The sequence below is a fragment of the Bos grunniens genome, chromosome 1 (genome assembly GCF_055505025.1).
Source record: "Bos grunniens cultivar Pamir isolate PY7600 chromosome 1, Bosgru_T2T1.0, whole genome shotgun sequence".
Lineage (NCBI taxonomy): Eukaryota > Metazoa > Chordata > Mammalia > Artiodactyla > Bovidae > Bos > Bos grunniens.
The window spans coordinates 128,034,704-128,058,296 of NC_141165.1; the positions used below are offsets into that span (position 1 = coordinate 128,034,704).

The 23,593-nt window shown below is 39.1% G+C and overlaps 1 protein-coding gene across 1 annotated transcript in view; it reads left to right on the forward strand.

Moving 5' to 3' along the window:
- Positions 1–2,147: 2,147 nt before the first annotated feature.
- GBE1 (1,4-alpha-glucan branching enzyme 1) overlaps positions 2,148–23,593 on the forward strand; it is a 318,366-nt gene continuing 296,920 nt past the window's right edge. Inside the window, exon 1 of the mRNA XM_086321961.1 lies at positions 2,148–2,418. Coding sequence (XP_086178087.1) covers positions 2,267–2,418 — 152 coding nt within the window. The 5' untranslated portion in view covers positions 2,148–2,266. The remainder of the gene's footprint in view (positions 2,419–23,593) is intronic.

Sequence of the window (23,593 nt, forward strand, 5' to 3'; positions counted from 1 at the left end):
TTGAAGCTTGGACCACTGTTACAGTTACATGTTACAGCTCAGTTTTATTTAGAAAGCAAAGGAAAATACAGCCTCGAGGTGTGAGGGCATGCCGCCCCAAAAGACAGGAAGAGAAGAGAGGCCTCCTGGTCCAATCGGTCCAATTTTGCCTCCTCTTTTTATATGTCACCCTGACCCCAGGGCCTGCCCTATGTAAACTGGGCTGGCTAGGAGTGCTGGTTGTTCTACCTGAGGGCCTCACTCAGGTCCTTGGACCTTCCTTTGTTCTATTTTCTCCTGCTTTTCCTTTCCTTGTCTTTTAGCCACCACCATTCTGAACTCCTTTTCCCTATTCTAACTACCTAACAATAGGCACATTAAAGCCTGGGAAACACTACAGAATGGATTGGAGGTGAGAAAAGGAAGAGAAACAGGCTGCATGAATGAGTGATAGCAAAAAGGATGAGAAGACTGACTTAGTATCTTATGGAGATGCTTCGTTTAGGACTCTAAAGCAGATAAATAGCGATTTCAATAGGCAGGTATTTGGATTTCTGAGAAAAGTTTAGGACTGGAAATACAGGTCTGTGGATCTACTGGGTATTGCATTTCTGAGTTTCAAGTGTTATTTTATAATTTATAAATGTTTGAATGTTGTCTTTCTGAAGGTTTTCCACGTCCTCCACTATTTATCTTTGAGGCTGTTATTAGATAATCTTTCATCAAGTCATCATTAATCCTTTCACAAAAAAATGTTTTGAAGGCTTTAAAATCGAAGGTCCATGGTCGATCAACATGTCCTTCTCCATAGCCTCTTGGATTCGCCACACATCGCGGTGTTAACTGGGACAGATACTCACCAAGCCTCTCCAAGTTTCTAGATACAGACTAGCTTGGAGACTCCTGGGTTGGTGGGTCCACTTGTTTTAGGGAACAATCTGTAGTCTTAAAAAAAGATCTTGGAGTTAAAAGCCAGTTAACGGGAATGAAAGAACATAAGTATGTTCCAAGTTGGGGAGATCACCTACTAGCCCCCATTCTTAAGCAAAGAGGAAGAGATTGCTTGCTTTATCACTTCCTTAATAAGTGGCCCAGTTGAATCCCAATTTAATGCTCTTCCCTGTACTGTTTGTCTCCTTAAGAATAGTTGAATTATTGAAGCTTGTTTACAGTAATTAAAAAGACAAAGGGTCTTTCTTTCTTTCCTGAGGTATTGGGCATGGTAAAAGTTCTTTCATAATTTCAATCCTCAATCGCTGGTAACCCTGAGAATAACACCAGAACATTAGCGTATCCCTGGAATGATTTCCGGAGAAGGCAATGGCACCCTACTCCAGCACTTTGCCTGGAAAATCCCATGGATGGAGGAGCCTGGTATGCTGCAGTCCAGGGGGTCGCTAAGAGTCGGACACCACCGAGCGACTTCACTTTCCCTTTTCACTTTCATGCACTGGAGAAGGAAATGGCAACCCACTCTAGTGTTCTTGCCTGGAGAATCCCGGGGATGAGGGAGCCTGGTGGCTGCCGTCTATGGGGTCACACAGAGTCGGACACGACTGAAGTGACTTAGCAGGGATGATTTCAGGATGTTGCCTTTTGGTTAAACTCGAGACAGAGAAAACCGAGGAGAGTACTGCTGAAGAGGCGATACGAAGATTTTTTTTCAACGGTACTGCTCTATCCCTTGACTGTTCTGGGAGAGAACAGATACTTCACTGTTCCCCTCACAGTGAATTCTTGAACTGTCTGAAACACTCAGCTAACAATAAAAAACTCTCAAGAGTAAAAGTTCCTTCCAAAAACCCATACATCCATCTGGAAGGTATGCTGCCAGTGAGAGTTGTTTAAAAAAGAAAAGCTGAGGGGTGGGGGAGCGGGGGCGGGGGGGGGAGCTAAGTTGCTGCGGAGCTAAGAATAAGGTCAGGGTGGGTCAAGATCTGCCAGGACCCCCGGCGGAGCCGCTGAGGGAGGAAAGAGCAGGTCTCCACGGCCTCCAGGTGGGAGCCGCGTGAGTAGGCGGAGGGGCCTGTCTGGGCGCCTCCTCCCTTCGCGGGACGTGCGTCTGGGGATCACTCCGGCCCCGCTCCTCCCCGCCGGCGGGGGGAGAAGGGGGACAGGGGGCCGTCCCATGCGGCTATAAAGAGCCCTGGGCCTCCACAGTTCGCCTCGGCTCGCCCGGGCGTCCTCTGGCTCCGCTCTCGCCGCTTTCTTCCGGGCTAAAGCTCCCGCGGCCGCTCCGGCTCCACTCGACCCTCTCGGGCCTCGGCTACTCGGGCTGTGGCGGAAGATGGCGGCTCCGGCAGGTCTCCCGGCTGAGGCGGCTGGGGCCGAATGCTCTGAGGAGGCGCTAGCCGCCGCTCTGGCGGACGTGCCCGAACTAGCCCGCCTTCTAGAGACAGACCCGTACCTGAAGCCCTACGCTCCGGACTTCCAGCGCAGGTACCGCCCCCGACCTTGGAGCTCTCCCCCCATCCCCCCCATGAACCCCCCCACCCGCCACGCCTCTGAACCAGGAAGCAGGTCTTCTGGGCTCCCGTCGCCCCTTTGCTCCTGGGCATGCGGGCCCCGCCCCTCGTCGGCTCCACCCCCGCCGGCCCCGCCCCACACCTTGGTGGGTTGCAGCTTCTGAGCGTGGACTAAGGGTTGAGTTCAGTAATTGGGTTCAGCAGCTTCCGGAGTTGTGGGTTGACAACTCTTACCGCCCGCCTAGAAGCAGAAGTGCTGAATAAACTTTACTCATCCCTGTCTCCTCCCTTCGAATGGGCGATTTTGTGCTACTGGGTGTGTGCTTTGGCTGCCAGCCTGCGCGTTTCCTCAGGTGCTGATGCAGAGGGAGGCCGTGGCACTGCAGGTTTAATGATTCTTCCATGCATCAGGGTGGTCCTGTGAATTAGCGTGTGCACAACACCCGGCCTGTGTAACTGCGCTTTAAAAACTTACTCGTTTATTTAATAGCCAATATTGTGACTTTACATCCAATAGGATTCTTTCAGGCAGCTTCCCCACTCCCCCCACCCCGCCCCGTTGTTAATATTTCTCCTCTCAGAGATGATTAAATGTATCTTGGTCATCTTGCTCCCCTCCCCTCCCCTCCCCCCCCCCCCCCCCCCCCGCTTTTTAACCCTCTTAATCCGTGTTTGGCATTGTCATCCTGAAGATGGAGAACGTCAAGTAAAGCCAAACTTCTAGATGCCGATTTAGTATACTTTTAGCTTATCTCCTCTTATTTTAAAGTTGGTAAGATAATAATTCCAGTAGTCAGCTCAACTTAAAAGGTATAATTTTTAAGACTAAAATAGTTGTTATAGTAGTTATATTTGTGAGATAAGCACATTGTGATTTAATGGTTTCTGCCCTTTTAGCAGAGGCACTTCAAAACTACCTTGGCAGCAGAGTATACCTAGTCATAGTTTCAAGTAGAATACTTAATAGTAGTTGCTAGCAAGAAGCAGCATTGGGGATAATGAAACACAATTGATTGGTGTTTGGAAAAGAAGGTCTTAGGTTGATGACCTGGCATTGTTACTTATTCAGCACCTCTTTATTAAGGGTCCCTTAGGCTGAGACGGTAAGGAGTCTGCCTGCAATGTGGGAGACCCAGGATCCATCCCTGGGTTGGGAAGATCGCCTGGAGCAGTAAATGGCAACCAACTCCAGTACTCTTGCCTGGAAAAGCCCACTGATGAAGGAGCCTGGCAGTCTACAGTCCGTGAGATCACAAAGAGTCAGACAGGACAGAGCAGTTTCACTTTCTTAGAAACAAAAAGTAAGGGACACAGTTGAATTCAACACTTTATTCCAGAGCTTGTATAGCCTAATGCACGGGTGCCTGCTAAATCTCTTCAATAGTGTCTGACTCTGTGCGACCCTATGGACTGTAGCCTGCTACACTTCTCTGTCCATGGAACTCTCCAGGTAACAATACTGGGGTGGGTTGCCATGCCCTCCTCCAGGGGATATTCCTGACCCAGTGATGGAACCCATGTGTCATATGTCTCCTTCACTGGCAGGCGGGCTCTTTAACACTAGCGCCACCAAATGCCGTGAGGTCTCCTCAAAGGAGTCACCTTGAGTTGTTGCTCAGTTAATCAGATGTTGGGCCTTTATATAAGCCATTTGGGGAACAACCTTGTGAATTGCCTTCAGTTTTTGCAGTAGTGCTTTCAGAAAAATTGAGTATGTAATTATCATTGTTTAAGATTAGATATGATTTAGAAATAGTCAAAAAATTTTAGAGCAAAAGATGATGGTCAGATTTTTTTTGATGTTCTTATTAATAATGACACTAATTTTCTTGGATGCTTTGTAAAATGACACATAAGACATTTCTAAAAGAAGAGGTATGGAAATGTTTTGTCTATGTTTCTTTTCCTCTCAGTTTAAAAAAAAAGTCACAGGTAGATAAACATCCCTTGGTAAGTGTTTCTTTAATGTTCTTTCACTTCAACTCCATTGAGATTGAAGCAGTTTTGATGTGCTTTCATGGTTTGTCAGAACTGATGAGAGGGACAAAGGCCAGAATAAAGACGTGGGGGCATTCCAGTGTTCTTGATGAAAAAGCTTGTCCAATGGGTCCTTGTGCCTCACTCTGACCTGAATACTACTTCTGGCCTTGGTTCTGAGTAATTGCCATTTTCCAGCACACATGTTCCATTTAGGCATATCAAATAGTAATTTAGTGTTTGGCAGGAGTAACTTTAAGTTTTAGCATTTGAAGAATAAAAGAATTTCTCCTTCATAGAGTTTGGTTCTGGTTACTATTCCTATTTTCTGTTCATTTCTAATCATCCACTCAGGCAGTGTATCTTTGGCCTAACACAAATATACAACCAAACATAGGTGCAAAGTTTGCTTACTAAGCAGTGGAGAAAATTTAGAGTGCAAATAACACCAGTATAACAATGACGGTGGAGGCAGTTTCTCACTGATGGACTGTCTTATTCTTCTCCAACGACTGTGTCTTCATTAGAAATTTCTCAATGTACATTTGTTCTTTCTTACCTTTTCTGTAACTATAAGAATTTTGAATCAAGTGTGATGATTAGTGAATTACTTTTTGCCATAAAATAAAAATTAGACATTATTTTGTGTGATAGGCCGTATGATGTCTCATTGATTACCTCCTAAGATAGGATTTTCTTTTTGGCCTTCTGCTTTTTTTTTTTCCCTGTTATTTATATGGCAATTAGTTGCTGTATCATAATTCAAACATCTTAGTGCTTGAAAACAAGCACTAATTGCTTGTCCCTGTGTTACATGCCAGCAGGAGTCGGGCTCTTCTCATGGCAGTCATTCAAGGATCTAGGCTGATGAAGCCTTCATTTTGAAACATGTTTCTAAAGTGTCAGTGGCAAGGAACAGAGAAAATGTTCAACTATGCACTGTTTTCTTACAGGTTTTGCCTAGCAATCAGCTACTTCAGCTGATTCATATATTGGCCAGTGTAAGTCAAATGTGACTTCTCAACCGTGTGGGTGGAACAGAAGACCTAATTGTGAACAGCAGGATGAACAACCTAGTTGCAGTAATACTTGTATATACCCTCTGTTTAAAGTTTATATAGTAACTTTTATATATATTATAGTATTGAATCCTTGTAACAGAACTACAAGGTAGGAAGAGTGGGTGCTTTTTTGTTTTTCCTGTTTTACACATGAAGAACCTGAGATCTGGCCCAGTGATGAGTTGTTCTCATGACTCGCTGTAGCTGGAATTAATCTTTCTTTACTAAAACTCTTTCAACAAGTTCATAAAAAATGACTTCTTGGTAATTTAGCGCATATTTCTTTATCTCTAGTATTGGACATTTTGGACCACTTATTAGATCCTTGACGCCATGATACTGTAGCTTTTGCTTTTTTTCCATTATCTCTAGTGGTTTCTCCTTAGCCTCTTTCAGATTATTAATATAAGAGATTCTCGGGGCTCTTCGTTTGGTTCCTTTATGTATTTCTATTTTATATGCATACTTTCCCTAGGCATTCTCATCCATCCCAAGAATTCCATCTGTGTACAGAGGCTGCCCACATCTGTTTTCACCCTAAATCTCCCCTGGTCTTAGTCTTCTGGTCTTACTATCAGTGTCTGCATTTTGATGTACTGTAAGTGTAATACTCAAAATGTATAAAACTGAACTTAGGGTTTTTCATCCCAAGCCTGATCATCCTTTTATACCTTATCTCCATGTGTGGTATTAATTAGTCCTCTCCCCTTTTCCTTTTTGTCTCCAAGTCTAATCAACAGTAGTTCCTAGCTACTTTCAAGTATATGTGGCACTGTATTCCTACTGCTATGCTCATACTCAAGTTGCTAGTATCTCTAACCTGGTTTATAAAAACAGCTCACAGTTGTTCTCTCTTTTGAAATCTTCTCAACAGTTCCATGGCTCTTAAAGTATAGTGTGGTCTCTTTCTCATGACCTAGAAGACTATTATCTGGTCCCTGTTGACTTTTTTAGCATCTGTGTACCCTCCTTCTCACTGGGTACCATCTAATCAGAATGGGGCTCAATGTAAAGAGGAAGCTGGGATGTCTGCAGACTATTCTATAAGGGGCACCAAAATATCACTAGAATAACTTGAATAGATCGTTACCAAATGTTTAAAGAATATCAATTTGAAGTTTTCTGGAACTTTGTTCTGTCCTGGACACCAGACCATGTTTTGGTCTAGCTGTGGGTCTGGCTGTGGCTCTAGTAGTTTATTTCTTCTGCTTGCTGCATGCTTTGCTTCTGTCTTGTTAGTGCCTGTACATGCTTGATGACACAGGCTAGAGATGAATTACACGCCTTTCCTGACCTCTTCTCAGCCTCAAACCTTTTTCCCACCTCTTACCCACCACCTTGGAAACCTGCATTGTAAGGATGATCATCCGCTGTAATCCAGTTGTGTTTTTGCTCTGTTGTGTCTCCCCCTACATTGCTCCTATGGGTGGGTACATTGTCCATATTCTTTGCTCGCTGTTACATTCTCAGACTGTAAAAATGGTCTATAGGAAACAGTATAGTAGTTGAATGAACGGGTTAATGTCTTCTGCATCTGCTTTTCTCTTTTCTACACCAGTAAGTCTCAGGTCAGCTCACTTTAAGCTAAAAAGGTTAGCTAGGATGGATGGACAGAGAAGAAGGGAGTTACCAGGAGTTACCAGGAGTTGTGTGTCTAGGGTAAAGGAATGTATGTTCAAGTAAAAAGCTAAAAATAACTGGAGAAATAAAGAAATTTGTTATTAATTAGATATTTCCATATCCACAGAGACTATGGGTTTAATCACTGAAGAAATATTCAGTTTGAAGAGAGCCTCAGGTCAAATTGCATGCTCAAGAATGGGAAGAGAGGTTTTTGTGAGCCCAACTCTGTTAAGTATCACAATTACAGTGAACATCCCTATTTTGTTAAAATGAAAATAGCTTTTACACTGGTGTCTAATCAGAATTAGAATGTAGATTAGAGTTTGTATATCAGCAGCCACACCAAAAATTCTCACGGTGCAGGAATTTTATATTGTAGCTGAATGGTGCACTTTTCTCAGTGTCTAGCCAAGTTGTAGACTTCGAAAAAAGTCTATAACTCTAGAATATGTCCATATTCTAGAAGGCAAAAAAGAATCCAAAAATTACCAGTTGTACCTGGCCTGCTCTTCTGTTCTTTGCAGCTAAGATCTGTACTAACTCTTGAGTCACTCCTGAATTCTTTATAGTGATGGGCAAGAGGCTCTGACCTCTTCTCATTTTCAAAGTGCCTTAAAATGACTCCATGGAGCATTTGGTCTAGTGTAGGTTCTAAACTAGGGTAGTGTAGGTTCTAAACTAAAGCCTGCTGCACCATCTCTTGAGAATGACTGCTGCACCGTCTTTTGAGAAACGACTCAGTGATAACTTCTCAGAGGATTCAGTTTGGCTCCCACCAGGCTGACCCCAGTTAATCATCGAGATAATAACACAGACCCTGTGAAATGTGCTATTGTTTTAGATTGATAAGTATGTCATGCTGCTTGTATTTGAAAGCATGTGCTCAACTTGAATTATGCGTATAGAGATATTAAAGGAAAACATGAGTGTTTTCATTGGAGAGAACTGCTGCTATCAGGTGCCTTTCATTCTAAAGTGACTTTATTATTTCACTGAAGAGTGGATTCTCTTTTTGTATTGATGTCCACTTATCAGTAGAGGCTCACTACTGTTTTGAGTCCAGATTTTTTTGATCTTAAAATCCAAAATCAGCCCTATTCTGTTTTGTGTTTAGGGTAACAGGAGCCCAGTACATCGAAAAAAAGCAAAAATTCACTTTAGACATATGTTATACAATTTACATTCACTAATTTATTGTGCACTTGGCATTAAGTTATAGTGACTATCCTAATGTAGTGATTTCTATTGTTTAAAAGATCATAATAACTTAGATCCTAAATTTAGTTTCTTCACATGTAATATGGAAAAAAATGAACATATGGTAGAGTGTCCATGTTGCAAAGTGCAAGAGCAAAATGAAGTTTGAATTTTACCTGTCATGAATGCTAAATAGCTTCACACTCAAGGGCAAATTAGTCAACCAACCTCTGTGAACCTTAGTTTCTCTCTCAGAAAAATATGAATTGCTCTCACCTCATAGGGGTGTCTTGAGGACGAGGAATATATGTAAAGATAAGCTTTAATCCTGTATCCTGAAATTCCTGACCAGAAATTCCCTACAGCTCTTTGCTGCTTAACAGTATCTTTACCTTAAGCCTTCTCTTTACCAACAGTGCAGTTGTATGAATGAGGTGAGGAGATGGTAGTTTTAATCATCATCTAATGGAGAAGAAAAGAATATGTTTAAACTTTGATCCCTAACATGGAGACAAAGTCATAAACCAATTGCCAGTTTACTACAAGCTGAAGGCAAGATGAATGCTGGGATGTAAAGAGCACAAAGCTCCTTTTATTGAGAGAGGTAAATGCTCGACTGTGGAAACCTAAAGTCACTCTTCTCTTGATCTTCCTTTTCTGTTTTTTGTCTTCGTTCATGTGACTGCTCAGTGTTCATATTCTTGGGCATCAATCAGCTGCAGGGAATTTCTTCCTCCTGAACTCTGGACACTTGGAGGAATGGTCATACCGAGTTTACTAATAGCAGAAACAACTTTGAAAATAAGTAGGAAAAATATATAATAGCAGCTTAAAATTTTGCAAATGAGAGAATTATCTAGTGGGAGTCTGAACTTATGATCTATTAATAAAAAATTTAAATCTCATGTCTTACCTTGTCTATTTTATCCTCTCTTTTTTTATCTGATGATTTCAGTTATTTTCAGTATGTTTGAATTTGTGATAAGATACATAAAACAAAGGAATGAAATATTCATGTGTGCTTTAGTAGATCCCTTGAGGAATAAATTGTCATTAGATGGTTTCTGGGTATATCCTCTAGGTGATAATCCAGAATGCGATAATCAGAAACCAAGTCTGCATATATATTTCTTATATATGTAACTTGAAGTTTTCTAAATATTTAGCAAGTGAGAAATATTTTTTTTTACTACTAAAATCATATGCTACTCAATATGATCAATGTAATTTATTTTTATTTTCATAAATGATAAGCAACTAGTCACAGATAGTATTTACTTATGAATAACTGCATAATACAAGTATTATTGAACATGATCAAATCAGTTACATATTTAGGTATATGTAACAGAAATCAAACATGCCCTCAAAGAACAGAAAATCCCACAAACTGTGACTTATGGACATAGAAGTTTGTATTTCTCACAAAGAAAGTGAAGGTAAGTGATTTGGTCCTGAGCATTGATTCATCATTTATCTTTGGCCTCTGCTATCTTTAGCAAATGGTTTTCATTTTTACTCTTAGAACATGGCTGGGCATATCTTGAGACCATATCTATCTTCCTAGCAGGAATACAAGCCAACTCACTATGTCCATTTTAGCCAAGCATGTGTTAGTTTACCTGTAAACTCCATCTCATTCTTTGAGTTTGCAAATTATTGACTAGAGCTGTCCCATGTCTTGGCCATCCTTAGCTGAAAGTGAGCCTGCGTAATCAATGGGCTTTCCATTGCACACATATTCTCCTGAGAAATGCCTTTGACCTCATCTATCACAACTTCCCTCAGCTCTTTCCTTTGCTCCAGTGAGGAGACCATATCTGGCTAAAGATGAAATGTCCCAGTGAGATTGTGCTATAGTTCCCCAATATCATATCTGAGTACAAATCTTTCTGAGCAGAATCCAGGCATTTCCACTTTGAAGAGAAGTCTGTAGCCAAATCCCTCAGAATCACCAGCCTCTGGGGCTTGGCTTTCACTTTGCTCTACCCTATATGTATTTTTCCGAATTATTCTCCTGGAACATGTACAGACCTTTGTGCTTGCTTTAGTCCGAGATGAACCTATTTGTTTCACCTGTGTGACCTGGCCCAGTGATTTGGGGAGCACTGCTGTCTTCTCTTTTAAATTTCATAGGTATTTTACTCTTAAAAATATGAGGATGTTTTGAGAGGAAATGAGTTTATCAATTACTAATAATTTTTCCAATTTCTCTTGGGCTCGCTCAAAAATGATCTGCTTTATTTTTAAGTTATTTGAAGAATATTGTATTTGTGGAGCTAGAAGGAAGAAAAGAACTAAATTAAAGATGATAAGTTAGTTAATGCTCAGTCTTCAAACTATGAATTGTCTTTTGTTACCTAACTACATACAAGTTTATAGGCTTTCACACTATTCTTCTAAAAGCTTAAGATGCGTATGCTTTGTTCTTCAGAACATACCTCAACAGACTTAACATATACATATAGGTTTTATCATCATAGGCGTGTTCAGTGTTTCTTCTCTGACAATAATGAGCAATTTGTGGAAGAATGGGATTCTCCTTTTTTGTCTTAGACAATGAAGACAGCATAATGATTCCTCTTTGATATCAGAATAGATCACTAATATATGTGGGGTCATATTAGTTTTTTTTTTTTTTCCTAAGAGGTTATAAGTCTGTTACCCATGATCATTTTATACTGCTCTTTGGAGGTCAGGAGTAACTAATGTGTGAGTTACCATTGCTTTTTCATTGTTTTACAGTCTTTTCTCAAGAGGATTGGTGATTTTTCCAGGATTCTAGAGATTCACAACCAAATTCATGTTTGTCATTTCCAAGCTTTTTTCCTCCTCTAGTTCTTACTTTTCAGCATTAATAACCCCTGATATTTTTGTTTCCTTATTAGTGCTTTTGTTTACATGTATGAGTCTTTCATCTTCTTGACCATTTTGGTTGTCAGTGCTCTTTTAGTTGTGTAAATTGTGCTTGCTAGTGATAGGAGTGGGTGAAGTGAATGAGTCCCTTTTTGCTTCACTTCCCTAAAATGCCCTTATTGAAAACTATGTGCTATCCATGTAGTATTAAGGAAACCTCTACTCAGAAATACAGCACATAAGCAGGAAATACAGAGAAATAAGAATGCTATCAAAACTGAAGTTGGTTATGGTAGGTTTAAGGTAACTTTAGAGGACAGTAAAAAATACAGTGTGAATTGTGTTAGACTGGATTTAAAAATTATGTCAAAATAATTACAGACCACAGGAAGTTGCAAAAATAGTGCAGAGAAGGTTCCTGTCCTAATAGCCAAGCTTGCCCCAGTGGTAATATGTTGCTTAACTGTATTGCAGTTTCAAAACCAGGAAATTGACATTGATACAATCTGCAGACCTTATTTAGTTTTCAACAGTCTTTACATATACTTCTGTGCAGTTTTATTACACGTATACATTCATACAACTGGCATTACAATGAAGATACAGAACCATTCCATCACCACAAAGGAACTCTACATTCATTATAGTTAAACTACTCCCATTCCCTCCATCCCTAAACTCTGGCAATTACTAATCTGTTTTATATCTCTCTAGTATTTTCCATTTTTTTGAATGTTATATTAATTAAATCATAGAATATATGATCTTTGAAGTTGACTTTTTTTTCACTCAGAGTGTGCCTTTGAGATCCATTCAAATTGCATATATCAGTAGTTTGTTCCTTTTTGTCACTGAATAGTATTTGATTGAATGGGTTTACCACAGTTAATCCATTCACCTGTTGAAGGACATTAGGATTATTTCCAGTTTTTGGCTATTAAAAATATTGCAGTAAAGCTAAGATATATATATATTATATTTGGATGTTATTTCTTTGGGAGAACTATGTAGGAGTGTAATTGTTGGGTCCTATGGTAAATGGAGAAGGAAATGGCAACCTACTCCAGTATTCTTGCCTGGAGAATTCCATGGATAGAGGAGCCTGACGGTTCTTCTAGAGTCTGTGGAGTCACGTAGAGTCGGATATAACCTAGCAGCTGAACAACAATAGAAATGTAGGTTTACGTTTGTATGAAATTGCAAAACTATTTATCATGGTATCTGTATCATTTTGTATTCCCACCAGAACTGTATGGGGAACTAGTTCATTGCATCCTTCCCAGCATTTGGTAATGCACTTTAAAAAATGTTAGCTCTTATATTAGGTTTGTAGTGATAGGCCAGTGTAGTTTTAATTTGCATTTTTATAATAGCTGATTTATGTTGAAAGTCTTTTAAAGTGTTATTTGCCATTTGTGTATCCTCTTTGGTGAAATGTCTCTTTCCATCTTTAGTCCATTTGCTAACTGGATTGGTCTTTTTTTTTTTTAATCTTTGAATTTTGAAACTTCTTTACATATTCTAGATACAATTCCACTGTCAGATATTTGTTTTGCAGATATTTTATCCTAGCCTGTAACTTTGCCTTTTCATCTTCTTAACAGTGTCTTGCACAGATAAAAGTTTAAAATTTTGATGAAATCTGTTTATTGAGTTTGTTTTGTTGTGTGGGTTGTGTTTTTGTTGTCACCTGTAAGATTTCTTTGTCTAACTCTAGGATCTGAAGATTTCCTCTGATGTTTTCTCTTAGAAGTTTTATTGTTTTACATTTTACATTTGATCCATTTTGAGTTTAATTTTTGCTTAAGGTTTGAAGGGATTTTTAAAAAAATTCCTTTTTAAGGAATCACTTTCACCTTTAAACTCTGACAGACATACTGGGGAGCCACCTGATCAAAAAAATTAGCTTTTAGTTAGGTCTCACTGAAATATATAAATGATGACAATTTTTATGTATATTCTAGATTATTAAAAGCAGTGGGAACTAATTAACCTGTCAGTTTTCTTATTTCTAATATCTTGTTTTAACTTTTGGTTATTATCATATGGCAGCCCATCAAACTTTAGGAAGCAGAAGAAAAATAATTTGTGAAAGATAATAATAATTTATCCTCAAGTAGTTACTTGAGAATTTTTACAGTTCTTAATTTGCATATTTTTTATCATGTTATAGCATTATCCTATTGATTTATATTCCAAATACATATAGATATTACTCTATACAGATAGGATTTGTAATTTTAATTTTAATTTCCAAAGTTTTTCTTATTTCATGTCTTCTACTTAGAACCTACTCATTTGTCAGTATTGTATATTTTTCAGTTCTGTATTATTAAAAATATTACTTTGAAAAATAATATTTTATTCATTCAATGTGTCTGTTTACTTGACTTCAATGACAGGTCAATTTCCAAAATTTTATGTTATACTCTCATTTGTAGAAATGAATTTGTTAAATTTTAACAAAGGTAATGCTAATATTAATATTTCCCAAGATTAGTTGCTTTTTAATCTGACTGAGATTAGCCTTTGGTTTTATTTCAGTCTTAATATTTATTTTGATATTTATCAGGATTCATTGTGCTATTAATAATCATAAATCTGAGCATGTCAATTTCCAAGCAAACTGGTTAGATGTTATGAGATGAAACATAACATCTTGTTTGTTAGTAAATTATTTTGCAAAATTTATGAATAAGATAGCTAAAAATTTATCCACTTTAAACAAAAAAGTTTAGTGGAACTTCTGAGAATTTGTACATTCTACAACGATTACTAGCTATGATGGGTCTGAGGCACTAAACATCTGAAAGAGATTTCTGAAAACTCTGTTGATAATAAATAGACATCATCATTGTCATGATAATAATTTTTATTACAATATATGTAAACATCATTTTATGTGCGTTGAGCCTGAGATTCTGCATTTTTAAGAAGCTTCCAATTGATGGTTTTGAACTGTGGTGTTGGAGAAGACTCTTGAGTCCCTTGGACTGCAAGGAGATCAAGTCAGTCAGTCCTAAAGGAAATCAGTCTTGAATATTAATTGGAAAGAGTGATACTGAAGCTCCAATACTTTGGCCACCTGATGCAGAAAACTGACTCATTAGAAAACACCCTGTTTGCTGGGAAAGATTGAAGGCAGAAGGAGAAGGGGATGACAGAGGATGAGATGGTTGAATGGCATCACTGACTTGATGGATATGAGTTTGAGCAAGTTCCAGGAGTTGGTGATGGACAGGGAAGCCTGGAGTGCTGCAGTTCATGGGGTCACAAAGAATCAGACACGACTGAGTGACTAAACTGAACAGATGGTGCTGATGCTACTGTTAATCAGATGGTATTTTGAGGAGCAATGCAAGGTGTGTTTAGTTCTTTAGTTCAAAACTGAGTTTTGTCATGGGCCAAATTAGTTTTAAGCAAATATTCTAGGTTTTTGAAAATAACAATCCATATATACTAGTTTTGGGATTCCCAGGTGGCTCTAGTGGTAAAGAACCCACCTACCAATGCGGGAGACTTAAGAGACGTGCGTTCCATCCCTGGGTCAGGAGGATCCCCTGGAGGAGGGCATGGCAACCCACTCCAGTATTCTTGCCTGGAGAATCCCATGGATATAGGAGCCTGGAGGGCTGCAGTCCATAGGGTCGCACAAAGTTGAACAAGACTGAAGTGACTTTAGCATGTACGCATGCATGATAGTATTGTTAATCAGATTTTTATTTCAATGGTCACAATGATTTTCTAACTTATTTTCAGTAAAAGTGGTTTTATTTTAGTATCAAAGTTACTTTTCTTACATTTTTATCATGAGTTTCGCTGAATAGGGGTCTTTAAGATAAGATAGATATAGTGATCACATAAAGAAAATTATTCTCCACATATATTGTTCCAGGGTATACGTGGATATATGAGTTACAGGCTGTTGGCTTAATTTTCTATTTAACAAACCAATTTTTGCTATCGTCTTTGTCCCAGACATTTTTCTATATGATAGTGGAACAAATAAAAGATACACTTCCTACTTGATGAGGGGCTTCTCTGGTGGCTCAGATGTAAAGTTATCTATGTGCAGTACAGGGGTTGTGGCAGAAGACACAGTTTAGATCCCTGGGTAGGGAAGATCCCCTGGAGGAGGAAATGACAACCCACTCCAGTGTTCTTGCTTGGAGAATCCCCGTGGACAGAGGGGCCTAGTGGGCTACAGTCCATGGGGTTGCAGAGTTGGACATGACTGAGCACACACATCATCATACTTGATGGGAGCTCTAATTGAAGAGATTATAAGTAAACATGATTATAGAAGATATTTGTGCATAAAATGCATTGTAAGACAAATAAAACCATGTCCTGTTCTGTTAAGGAAGGGGAGTACATAGAACAAAGAAATTCACTTGAATTACCTTAAGCACTTGAAATTATTTCTTTATAAAGAGAGGACTTAGTCTTCAATGTGGACAAAGTCTAAGGGACTCATTTTTTGGAAAGAGTCAAAGGATATGATAGTTAAGATGTTAAATTAAAACACAGTTGGTCCTCAGAGTCTGCAGGTTCCACATCTGAGGATTCAACCAACCATGATTCAAAATATTTGGGAATAAAAAAATTCCAGAAAGTTCCAAAAAGAAAAACTTGGAATTTGCTTTGTGCTGGCAACCATTTACATAGCATTTACATTGTGTTTACAACTATTTACATACTTACGTTGTATTAGGTATTATAAGTGGAGAAGGCAATGGCACCCCACTCCAGTACTCTTGCTTGGAAAATCCCATGGATGGAGGAACCTGGTAGGCTGCAGTCCATGGGGTTGCTAAGAGTCAGACTCGACTGAATGACTTTACTTTCACTTTTCACTTTCATGCATTGGAGAAGGAAATGGCAGCCCACTCCAGTGTTCTTGCCTGGGGAATCCCAGGAATGGGGGAGCCTGGTGGGCTGCCGTCTATGGGGTCGCACAGAGTCGGACACTACTGAAGCGACTTAGCAGCAGCAGGTATTATAAGTAATCTAGAAATGGCTTAAAGTGTGTAGGAGGATGTGTATAGGTTGAATGCAAATACTACATGCTACACCATTTTATATAAAGGACTTGAGCATCTGTGGATTTAGGTATCTGTAGAGAGTAGGGGGAATTGGTCCTGGAACCAGTTCTGTGTGGATACTGAAGGATGACTGCATAATGAATTATAATTTGACTTTACCCATTTTTGTTGCTTTTAAGTGGAAGTTTATTTGTAAAAATGGTTCAGTTGCAGAATGTGCTTGTGTAAGAATTGCTACATTGTGTAAGAACTGAAGCCTCTAAAATAGTTTATAAATCATATTTGATAACATAATGGTATGTTTCTTTGTACCAGATAAGCCCCTTTTGGAAGGGATGGTGGACTATTTTTGGAGGCAATAAGGCAGTTCCTAAGTAAGTTAAGGACACCTATTTCTGAATAAGTCAGAGGGACATTTTGATGAGTATCACCCAGTCAGGAAGGTTGCACAAATGCAGATGAACACTGAATGACTCTGCCTGACCCCACCATAAGTATCTCATCTAGATCAGCTCTATCCAATAGAAATATAATATGAACCATACATTTAATTTAAAATTTTTTATTAGCCACATTAAAATGGTAAAAAGAAACAGATAAAATCATTTTTTATAATATATACTATTTAACCCAGTGTATTCAAAATATACTGTGTCAGCATTAACAAATTACTGATGAAATATTTCACATTTGTTTTTCATATGAAGTCTTTGGAATGTGATGTGTTTTTTGCATTTACAGCACATCTCAATTGGGACTAACCATATTTCAAGTGCTCAGTAACCACATATGGCTAGTGGCTGCCATATTATAGAATGCAGCCTTAGGTTGTTTATTTCAAAGAGGAGCTTTTTATGGTAAGAGTTGGTATGACCCATAAAGACACTGAAGGGGAAGATTAAGAAGGGAGAAAGATGCGATCAGCCCTGTGTTCATGGTAGCAGAAACAAGTAGACCCGGAGAGATTTTGATTTAGCCTGAGACTCGGAGTCAGAAATTATTGACTGGTAACTTTTTTTTTTTAATACTTGAAAAAAGATAAATGGATGGTGGCTTAAATGTTAACATGGAGATATGCCAATACTAAACCCTGAGGGTATTTAGCCATATTTCCCCCAGATTATTTGGCATGGCTTGTCCACCTTGCCCTTTTCATTTATGTGATTGCTTATTTGTATCATATTTTCACATGTTATATGCATTACTTCTGTCCCATGACAGACAACACACACACACACACACACACACACAAGACAGAACAAAAACCTGGGTCAGCCAAGGTAAATCTGGTACTTCTTGATGAAGTAACTGAGATCAGGTGGCTCCTCTGTGCTCTAATAGTCCTAGACCTTTGGGGATATGCAGCCTCACTTTGACTCAGCCCAAGTAACAGCTGTTCCTAATTTCCTTGTCCTGAGAATCCTGCTTATGTGTAGTGACTCATTATGACTTGCATTATTCCTGAGTTGGTCTCTGCTTAGAAGAGAAGAGGGTTGGAAGGATTGCTCCTTGATCACTTTTCAAAGTAATGACAACATTGTGGTGTTTGTGTGCATGAACACGTACATGTTTTGGGTTTTATGCACTTTTCTTCACAGCTTGCTTTCATTTCCTCTAGATGATAGTTTCTTCAGCCTTCATACTTTTAACTCATTTTGTACCTACTCACTTTGCATACTTAATAGTGATCCTTGTAATAGTAGCTAAAAACATTCCTGTTTATGAAAGTATCTGCCCTCATGAGCGGTCAGATTCTTTCTGTGGAATACTGTTTTCCTTCTAGCTTCAGACTTCTGTTTTCCACGGTGTAGCTGCTCAGAACTTGCTGACTCACTGAGCATCCCTGGGATGCTGGCTGTGTGTTTTGAATTTAAGAAGAGACGAATATGTTGAGGGAACGCATTATTGCCTTTTAGTGTTTTCCATGGAGCTTAGAGTAGAGGTTTGCATGCCAGGGGTGCTTTGCAAATAGATATTGACTGGGGGTCTAGTCCAGCTTGTTCTGTAATATTAGAAATATAGAAATATTTATTGCCATAGTTGTTGGAGGGTCCCTAGAAACGTTTGAAAGTAATTCTTCTATCATGTAGTGGCCTGTGGTGGGCATAACCTTTCCCACATACAGCTTAACCTTTCTCGTGTCTAATACTACTTGTGAAGAAAATTGTAATTGTGCATTGTGCTTTTATCAGGCTGCTGTTCCCAATGCAGTTAGTGTAATTTTTCATTTCCTAACAGTCCTCGGGCAATTCTGTTTAACATGCTTTCTATTTCAGAACACTCTGCTATTTAAAAAACTTCTTTTGCCTCAGGCCCAACATGCTTTTCCAGCCAGGCCACTAATAATTTCTATCCTTGCTGGCTTCATTCACCTTCACTGGTAACATTCTATATAGATTTGCTGGGAATGTCTTTTTTGGTGTGTGTTTAGTGCATAGCAAATGCTGAGATAACTGTGCCTTCTATTTGTCAATGTTACTGTGGCTCACATAATTATTATTTCATTTTTATTACTAAAGAGGCAACATACCTGGTTTTTAATTTTATTTCAGATCTGTTTTAGTTTTCTAGATTGTAAGCCAGACTTCTCTTAATAAATAGAATTCTAACTTTCCACTTGAAGTTTTAAAGTCATCCACAAAATTTTCTCCAACAGTATTCATGCTAGAATAAGAGACTGTTATACTGATAAATAAAAGACATTCAGTTTCACTTAATAGGCAGCACATTCTTTTTTTAAGGCAGTATCTTAAAAGTGAATGAAACAAATTTCCTGGATTGCCTTCCCAAATGATCAAGAATTAGGCTTGATTTCGGCTTGAGATATGATAGCATTTTAAGCCGAGAAGAAGCTATTTTGGGTCTGAATCCTGTAATAAAGAAATTCTCTTGAGGGATTTGGGTTTTAAAGGGGAAAGTCTGGTAAACAGAGGCATGCAAGGGAAAGCCATTGTTCTCTTATCATTAGCTGATAATGGCTTGCACTGAGATAGATTTTGAAACATCTATAATAAGATGAAGGCTTTCAAGACATTCTAGGAATTATATGTATAGAGAGATTCAGGGTTAAAATAAAATGAGAACTCTGGCCATGCTATAAATATGTATTATACATTTGTACACATCATGTATATTATATGTGTGCATTTATGGGTATATAAAAATGGCTTTTATATCATGCCTTGTCTGAGTTGAAATAAAAGTTCTCCCATTCACTGAGCTGATATCTGTATACAAACATGAGAGAAAATGGGGATTTTCCTCTCTTGGGAGATAGTCAGCATAGTGTTAAAAATGAGAAAGGAAGAATACTTCTTTTTTGGGTTATGGTTTGCATTTTAAATTTCATTGCTGTTCCTCTCAACTTCCATCTGTGTTGGCATTTGGGAATCTTGTCGTTGCTCTTTCTCAAGTGGAGTGGAAAAGCTTAGAACAGAATTTACACGTTTAAATACAACCGAGGCTCGATCACATCATGATTCATTCCAGGTCTGAATACTTTTTCTTAGGCTTAAAAAAAATCCAACATTTTATTGAATAAAATATTTCTCAAACTTGTAAAGCTACTATTATTCATTATTAGCAGTCGATTTTGCACTAATGGAAAGTTCAGGCTGAAAATACAATGATAGTATTAAAATTTTAGGCACTTAATATTTTATGACATCAAAATGATGTTTTCATATAGATATATTGTTAGGTAATTGCAATTTATTATTGCCATTGTGGTTTTATTTTACTTTACTGTTTGATTAAGGTTCAGTTATGACCTAGTAACGATGAGAATAAGCCATAAATAGCCATATTGGGTTGCTGTATGACTTTTGTTGACTCTGTGCTCTATTTTTTTTTAACTTTCTGAATCCCAGTCTCTTAGCATTTTCTTGTGTGTGTTTGTGTGTGTGCATGTGTCTGTGTGTGAGAATAATTGGCTGAATAATTAGTGGCCTGGACCTCTATTCAGTGACTAGTCAGGTTTGGCTGATAAATTGCTGCCTTGGTCAATGTGGACTGCTATAACAGAGTACTATAGATTGGGTGGCTTAAACAGGAGAAATTTATTTCTCACAGTTCTGGAGGCTGGAAAGGCCAAGATCAAGTCACTCTTGCTGGTTTGGAGCTGTCTGTCTTCTCCTTGTATCCTCACCTGGCAGTGAGAGAAGGAAAGAGGAAGCAAGCTCTTTTTAATCTCTTCTTATAAGGACAGTAATCCCATTCATGAGAGCTCCACTGTCTTGATCTAATCACATCCCTAAAACTCTACCTCCTGATACTATCACATTGGGGTTAGGGTTTTAACATGTGAATTTGAGGGGCACACAAACATTGTCTTTAATGATCTCTAAGATTTTTTCTAGCTCTGTTTGTGATGGATTCTTTTAGAAAAAAAATAGTTTTTAGATTTTAAACAAATTGTGTGTGTGTGGATGTCTTTTCCAACACTTTTAGGCAATGTAATAGAAGTTCATTGTGATTTCCCAATGAAGCCATCAGACTTGTGATCGTTTAATAGTGAACTCACTTTCAATGATGAGGACTGTATGATTAAAATTAGGAAGTAGTAGATTTGGGGGGGTGTCATTAAATTTAAGTAGTGGGAAAGGTAAAATATAAATAGCACAGGTTTCCCCAAGTTTGTTATCTTCAAATTGGAAAGACTTGAACCATTGAATGTTCCAGGGTTCTTGGGAATTAAGGCAGAGGCCTGGTTATAGACATATATAAGTCATTTATTGAGTAGCATGGGAAGAAATCATTATACTGTTTGTTTTTTTTTTTTCTCAACTGGAAGTAGTTATAATGATTTCTTTTTTTGGAGAAAAATAACGTGTGTGAGTTTCATGTAAGAGCTGAGAAGGAAAAAAAATTAAGAGCATTTACTGCATTTTAGGGGGCTTCCCAGGTGGTGCTAGTAAAGAACCCGCCTGCCAATGCAGGAGACTTAAGAGACATGGGTTTGATCCCTGGGTTGGGAAGATCCCCTGGAGGAGGGCATGGCAACCCACTCCAGTTTTCTTGCCTGGAGAATCCCATGGACAGAGGAGCCTGGCGGGCTACAGTCCATAGGGTCTCACAGAGTTGGATACGACTGGAGTGACTCAGCATGCATGCACGCACTGCATTTCAGATTTTCTTACAAGAATCAACCATAAATTCAATGCTTACTCCAGACAGGAGAAATATAAGTGGTTGTCATACCAACAATTAAGCATTCATTTTAATAATGTTTTAGACAAGACTCTAAGGCATTTCTTTTCATCTTCTTCTTTGCCTCATCATCAGAAATCTGCAGACATCCTTATAAAGAATGAAAGGCTGAAAATAATTTGTACTTGAGTTCTTTATGTTGCCTTGTGATGTTTCTGTGTAGCACCATATAGTAGAATTGGTGTATGGTAGTGAGTCTATTGTTTTCCTGGTGGTTCAGATGGTACAGAATTTGCCTGCAATGCGGGAGACTCAGGTTCAATCCCTGGGTCAGGAAGATCCCTTGGAGCAGGGAATGGGAACCCACTCCAGTGAGCCTGTTAGAAAAGAAAGTATTTGTTTCCTGAGTGAATGAATTCATGAAGAGTAGAGATCCTAATACACTTATTAGATATTAACTATGTTTTCACAGTAACAGTGTTTTTATCTGAGCCAAGTATCCTGTTTTCCTTCCTCCTGTTTGCTTTCTCTGGTTCCATTTTGTTCTTTGGACATTAATTGATCTTCTGGCTGGTCAACCAATTAGAAGTCAAGTGATATTAAGAAGAGGTGCTAATAACTTAGTGTTATACTCTTATATGTGGGGCTTCCCAGGTGGCACTAGTGTTAAAGAACCCACTTGCCAATGCAGGAGGCATAAGAGAAGTGGGTTTGATCCCTGGGCTGGGAAGATCCCTAAGAGAAGGGTATGGCAATCCACTCCAGCATTCTTGCCTTGGAGAATACCATGGACAGAGGAGCCTGGTGGGTTACCGTCCATAGGGTCACACAGAGTCAGACACCACTGAAGGGACTTAGCACACAGCATGCATACTCTTATATAGTATGTCTGTGCTAAGTTACTTCAGTCATGTCCGACTCTTTGTGTCCCTATGAACTGTAGCCCACCAGGCTCCTGTATCCTTGGGACTCTATAGGCAAGAATAATGAAGTGGTTTGCCATGCCCTTCTCCAGGGAATCTCCCTGACTTAGGGATTGAACCCACTTCTCTTATGCCTTCTGCATTTTCAGGAGGGTTCTTTACCATTAGTGCTACCTGGGAAGCCCATTTTTATAAAATATATATATATATATATATATATATATATATATGTACATATATGTGAATGGTGGTGTTTGCAGGCTGATCCAAGGTCAGCCAGTTGAGAATTTAGGAGGGTGTAAGCTGTGGAACTTCCCTGGTGGCTCAGATGGTAAAGCGTCTGTCTACAATGTGGGAGACCCGGGTTCGATCCCTGGGTCGGGAAGATCCACTGGAGAAGGAAATGGCAATCCACTCCAGTCCTATTGCCTGGAAAATTCCATGGACAGAGGAGCCTGGTAGGCTACAGTCCATGGGGTCGCAAAGAGTTGAACACGACTGAGCGACTTCACTTACACTTATACTTGTGTCATGGAAGTGAAAAGTTTTTTTTTTTTTTTTAACTGATGTCCACTCATAAGAAATGTTGGTTCTTAAAAAGCCAAAACAAAACATAAAACCCTTCACAAAAACAAAACAAATTCATTGACTACCAGGTCATTTGTTGCAGACCACCTAACTTTTAATTACAGTTGACCCTTTAAGAGGGGCTTCCCAGGTGGTCCTAGAGGTAAAGAACCTGCCTACCAATGCGTAAGACATAAGAGATGTAGGTTTGATCCCTGGGTCAGGAAGATCCCCTGGAGAAGGGCACGGCAACCCACTCTAGTGTTCTTGCCTGGAGAATCCCATGGACAGGGGAGCCTGGTAGGCTACAGTCCATGGGGTTACAAAGAGTTGGACATGACTGAAGCGATGTAGCTCCCACGCCAGACTCTTGAACACAGGTTTGAGCTACGTTGGTCCACTTGCATGTGGATCTCTTTCACAAGTAAATACTATATTACTACATGATTGGAGGTTTGTTGAAATCACAAAGGAAACCTGTATATAACAAAACTGCATATAGGGAGGGCCAGCTGTAAGTCACATGCTGACTTTCCTATGTGTGGAGGGTGGGACCCCTAACCCCACTGTGCTGTTCAGTGGTGAACTGCAAATATACTAGGCAGAAGAGAATTGTGGTGGTGGTGGTTTAGTCAGTAAGTCATATCTGACTCTTGCCACCCCATGGACTGTAGCCTGCCAGGCTCCTCTGTCCATGGGATTCTCCAGGCAAGAATACTGGAGTGGGTGAAGAGAATTGTAATTGAGAGAAA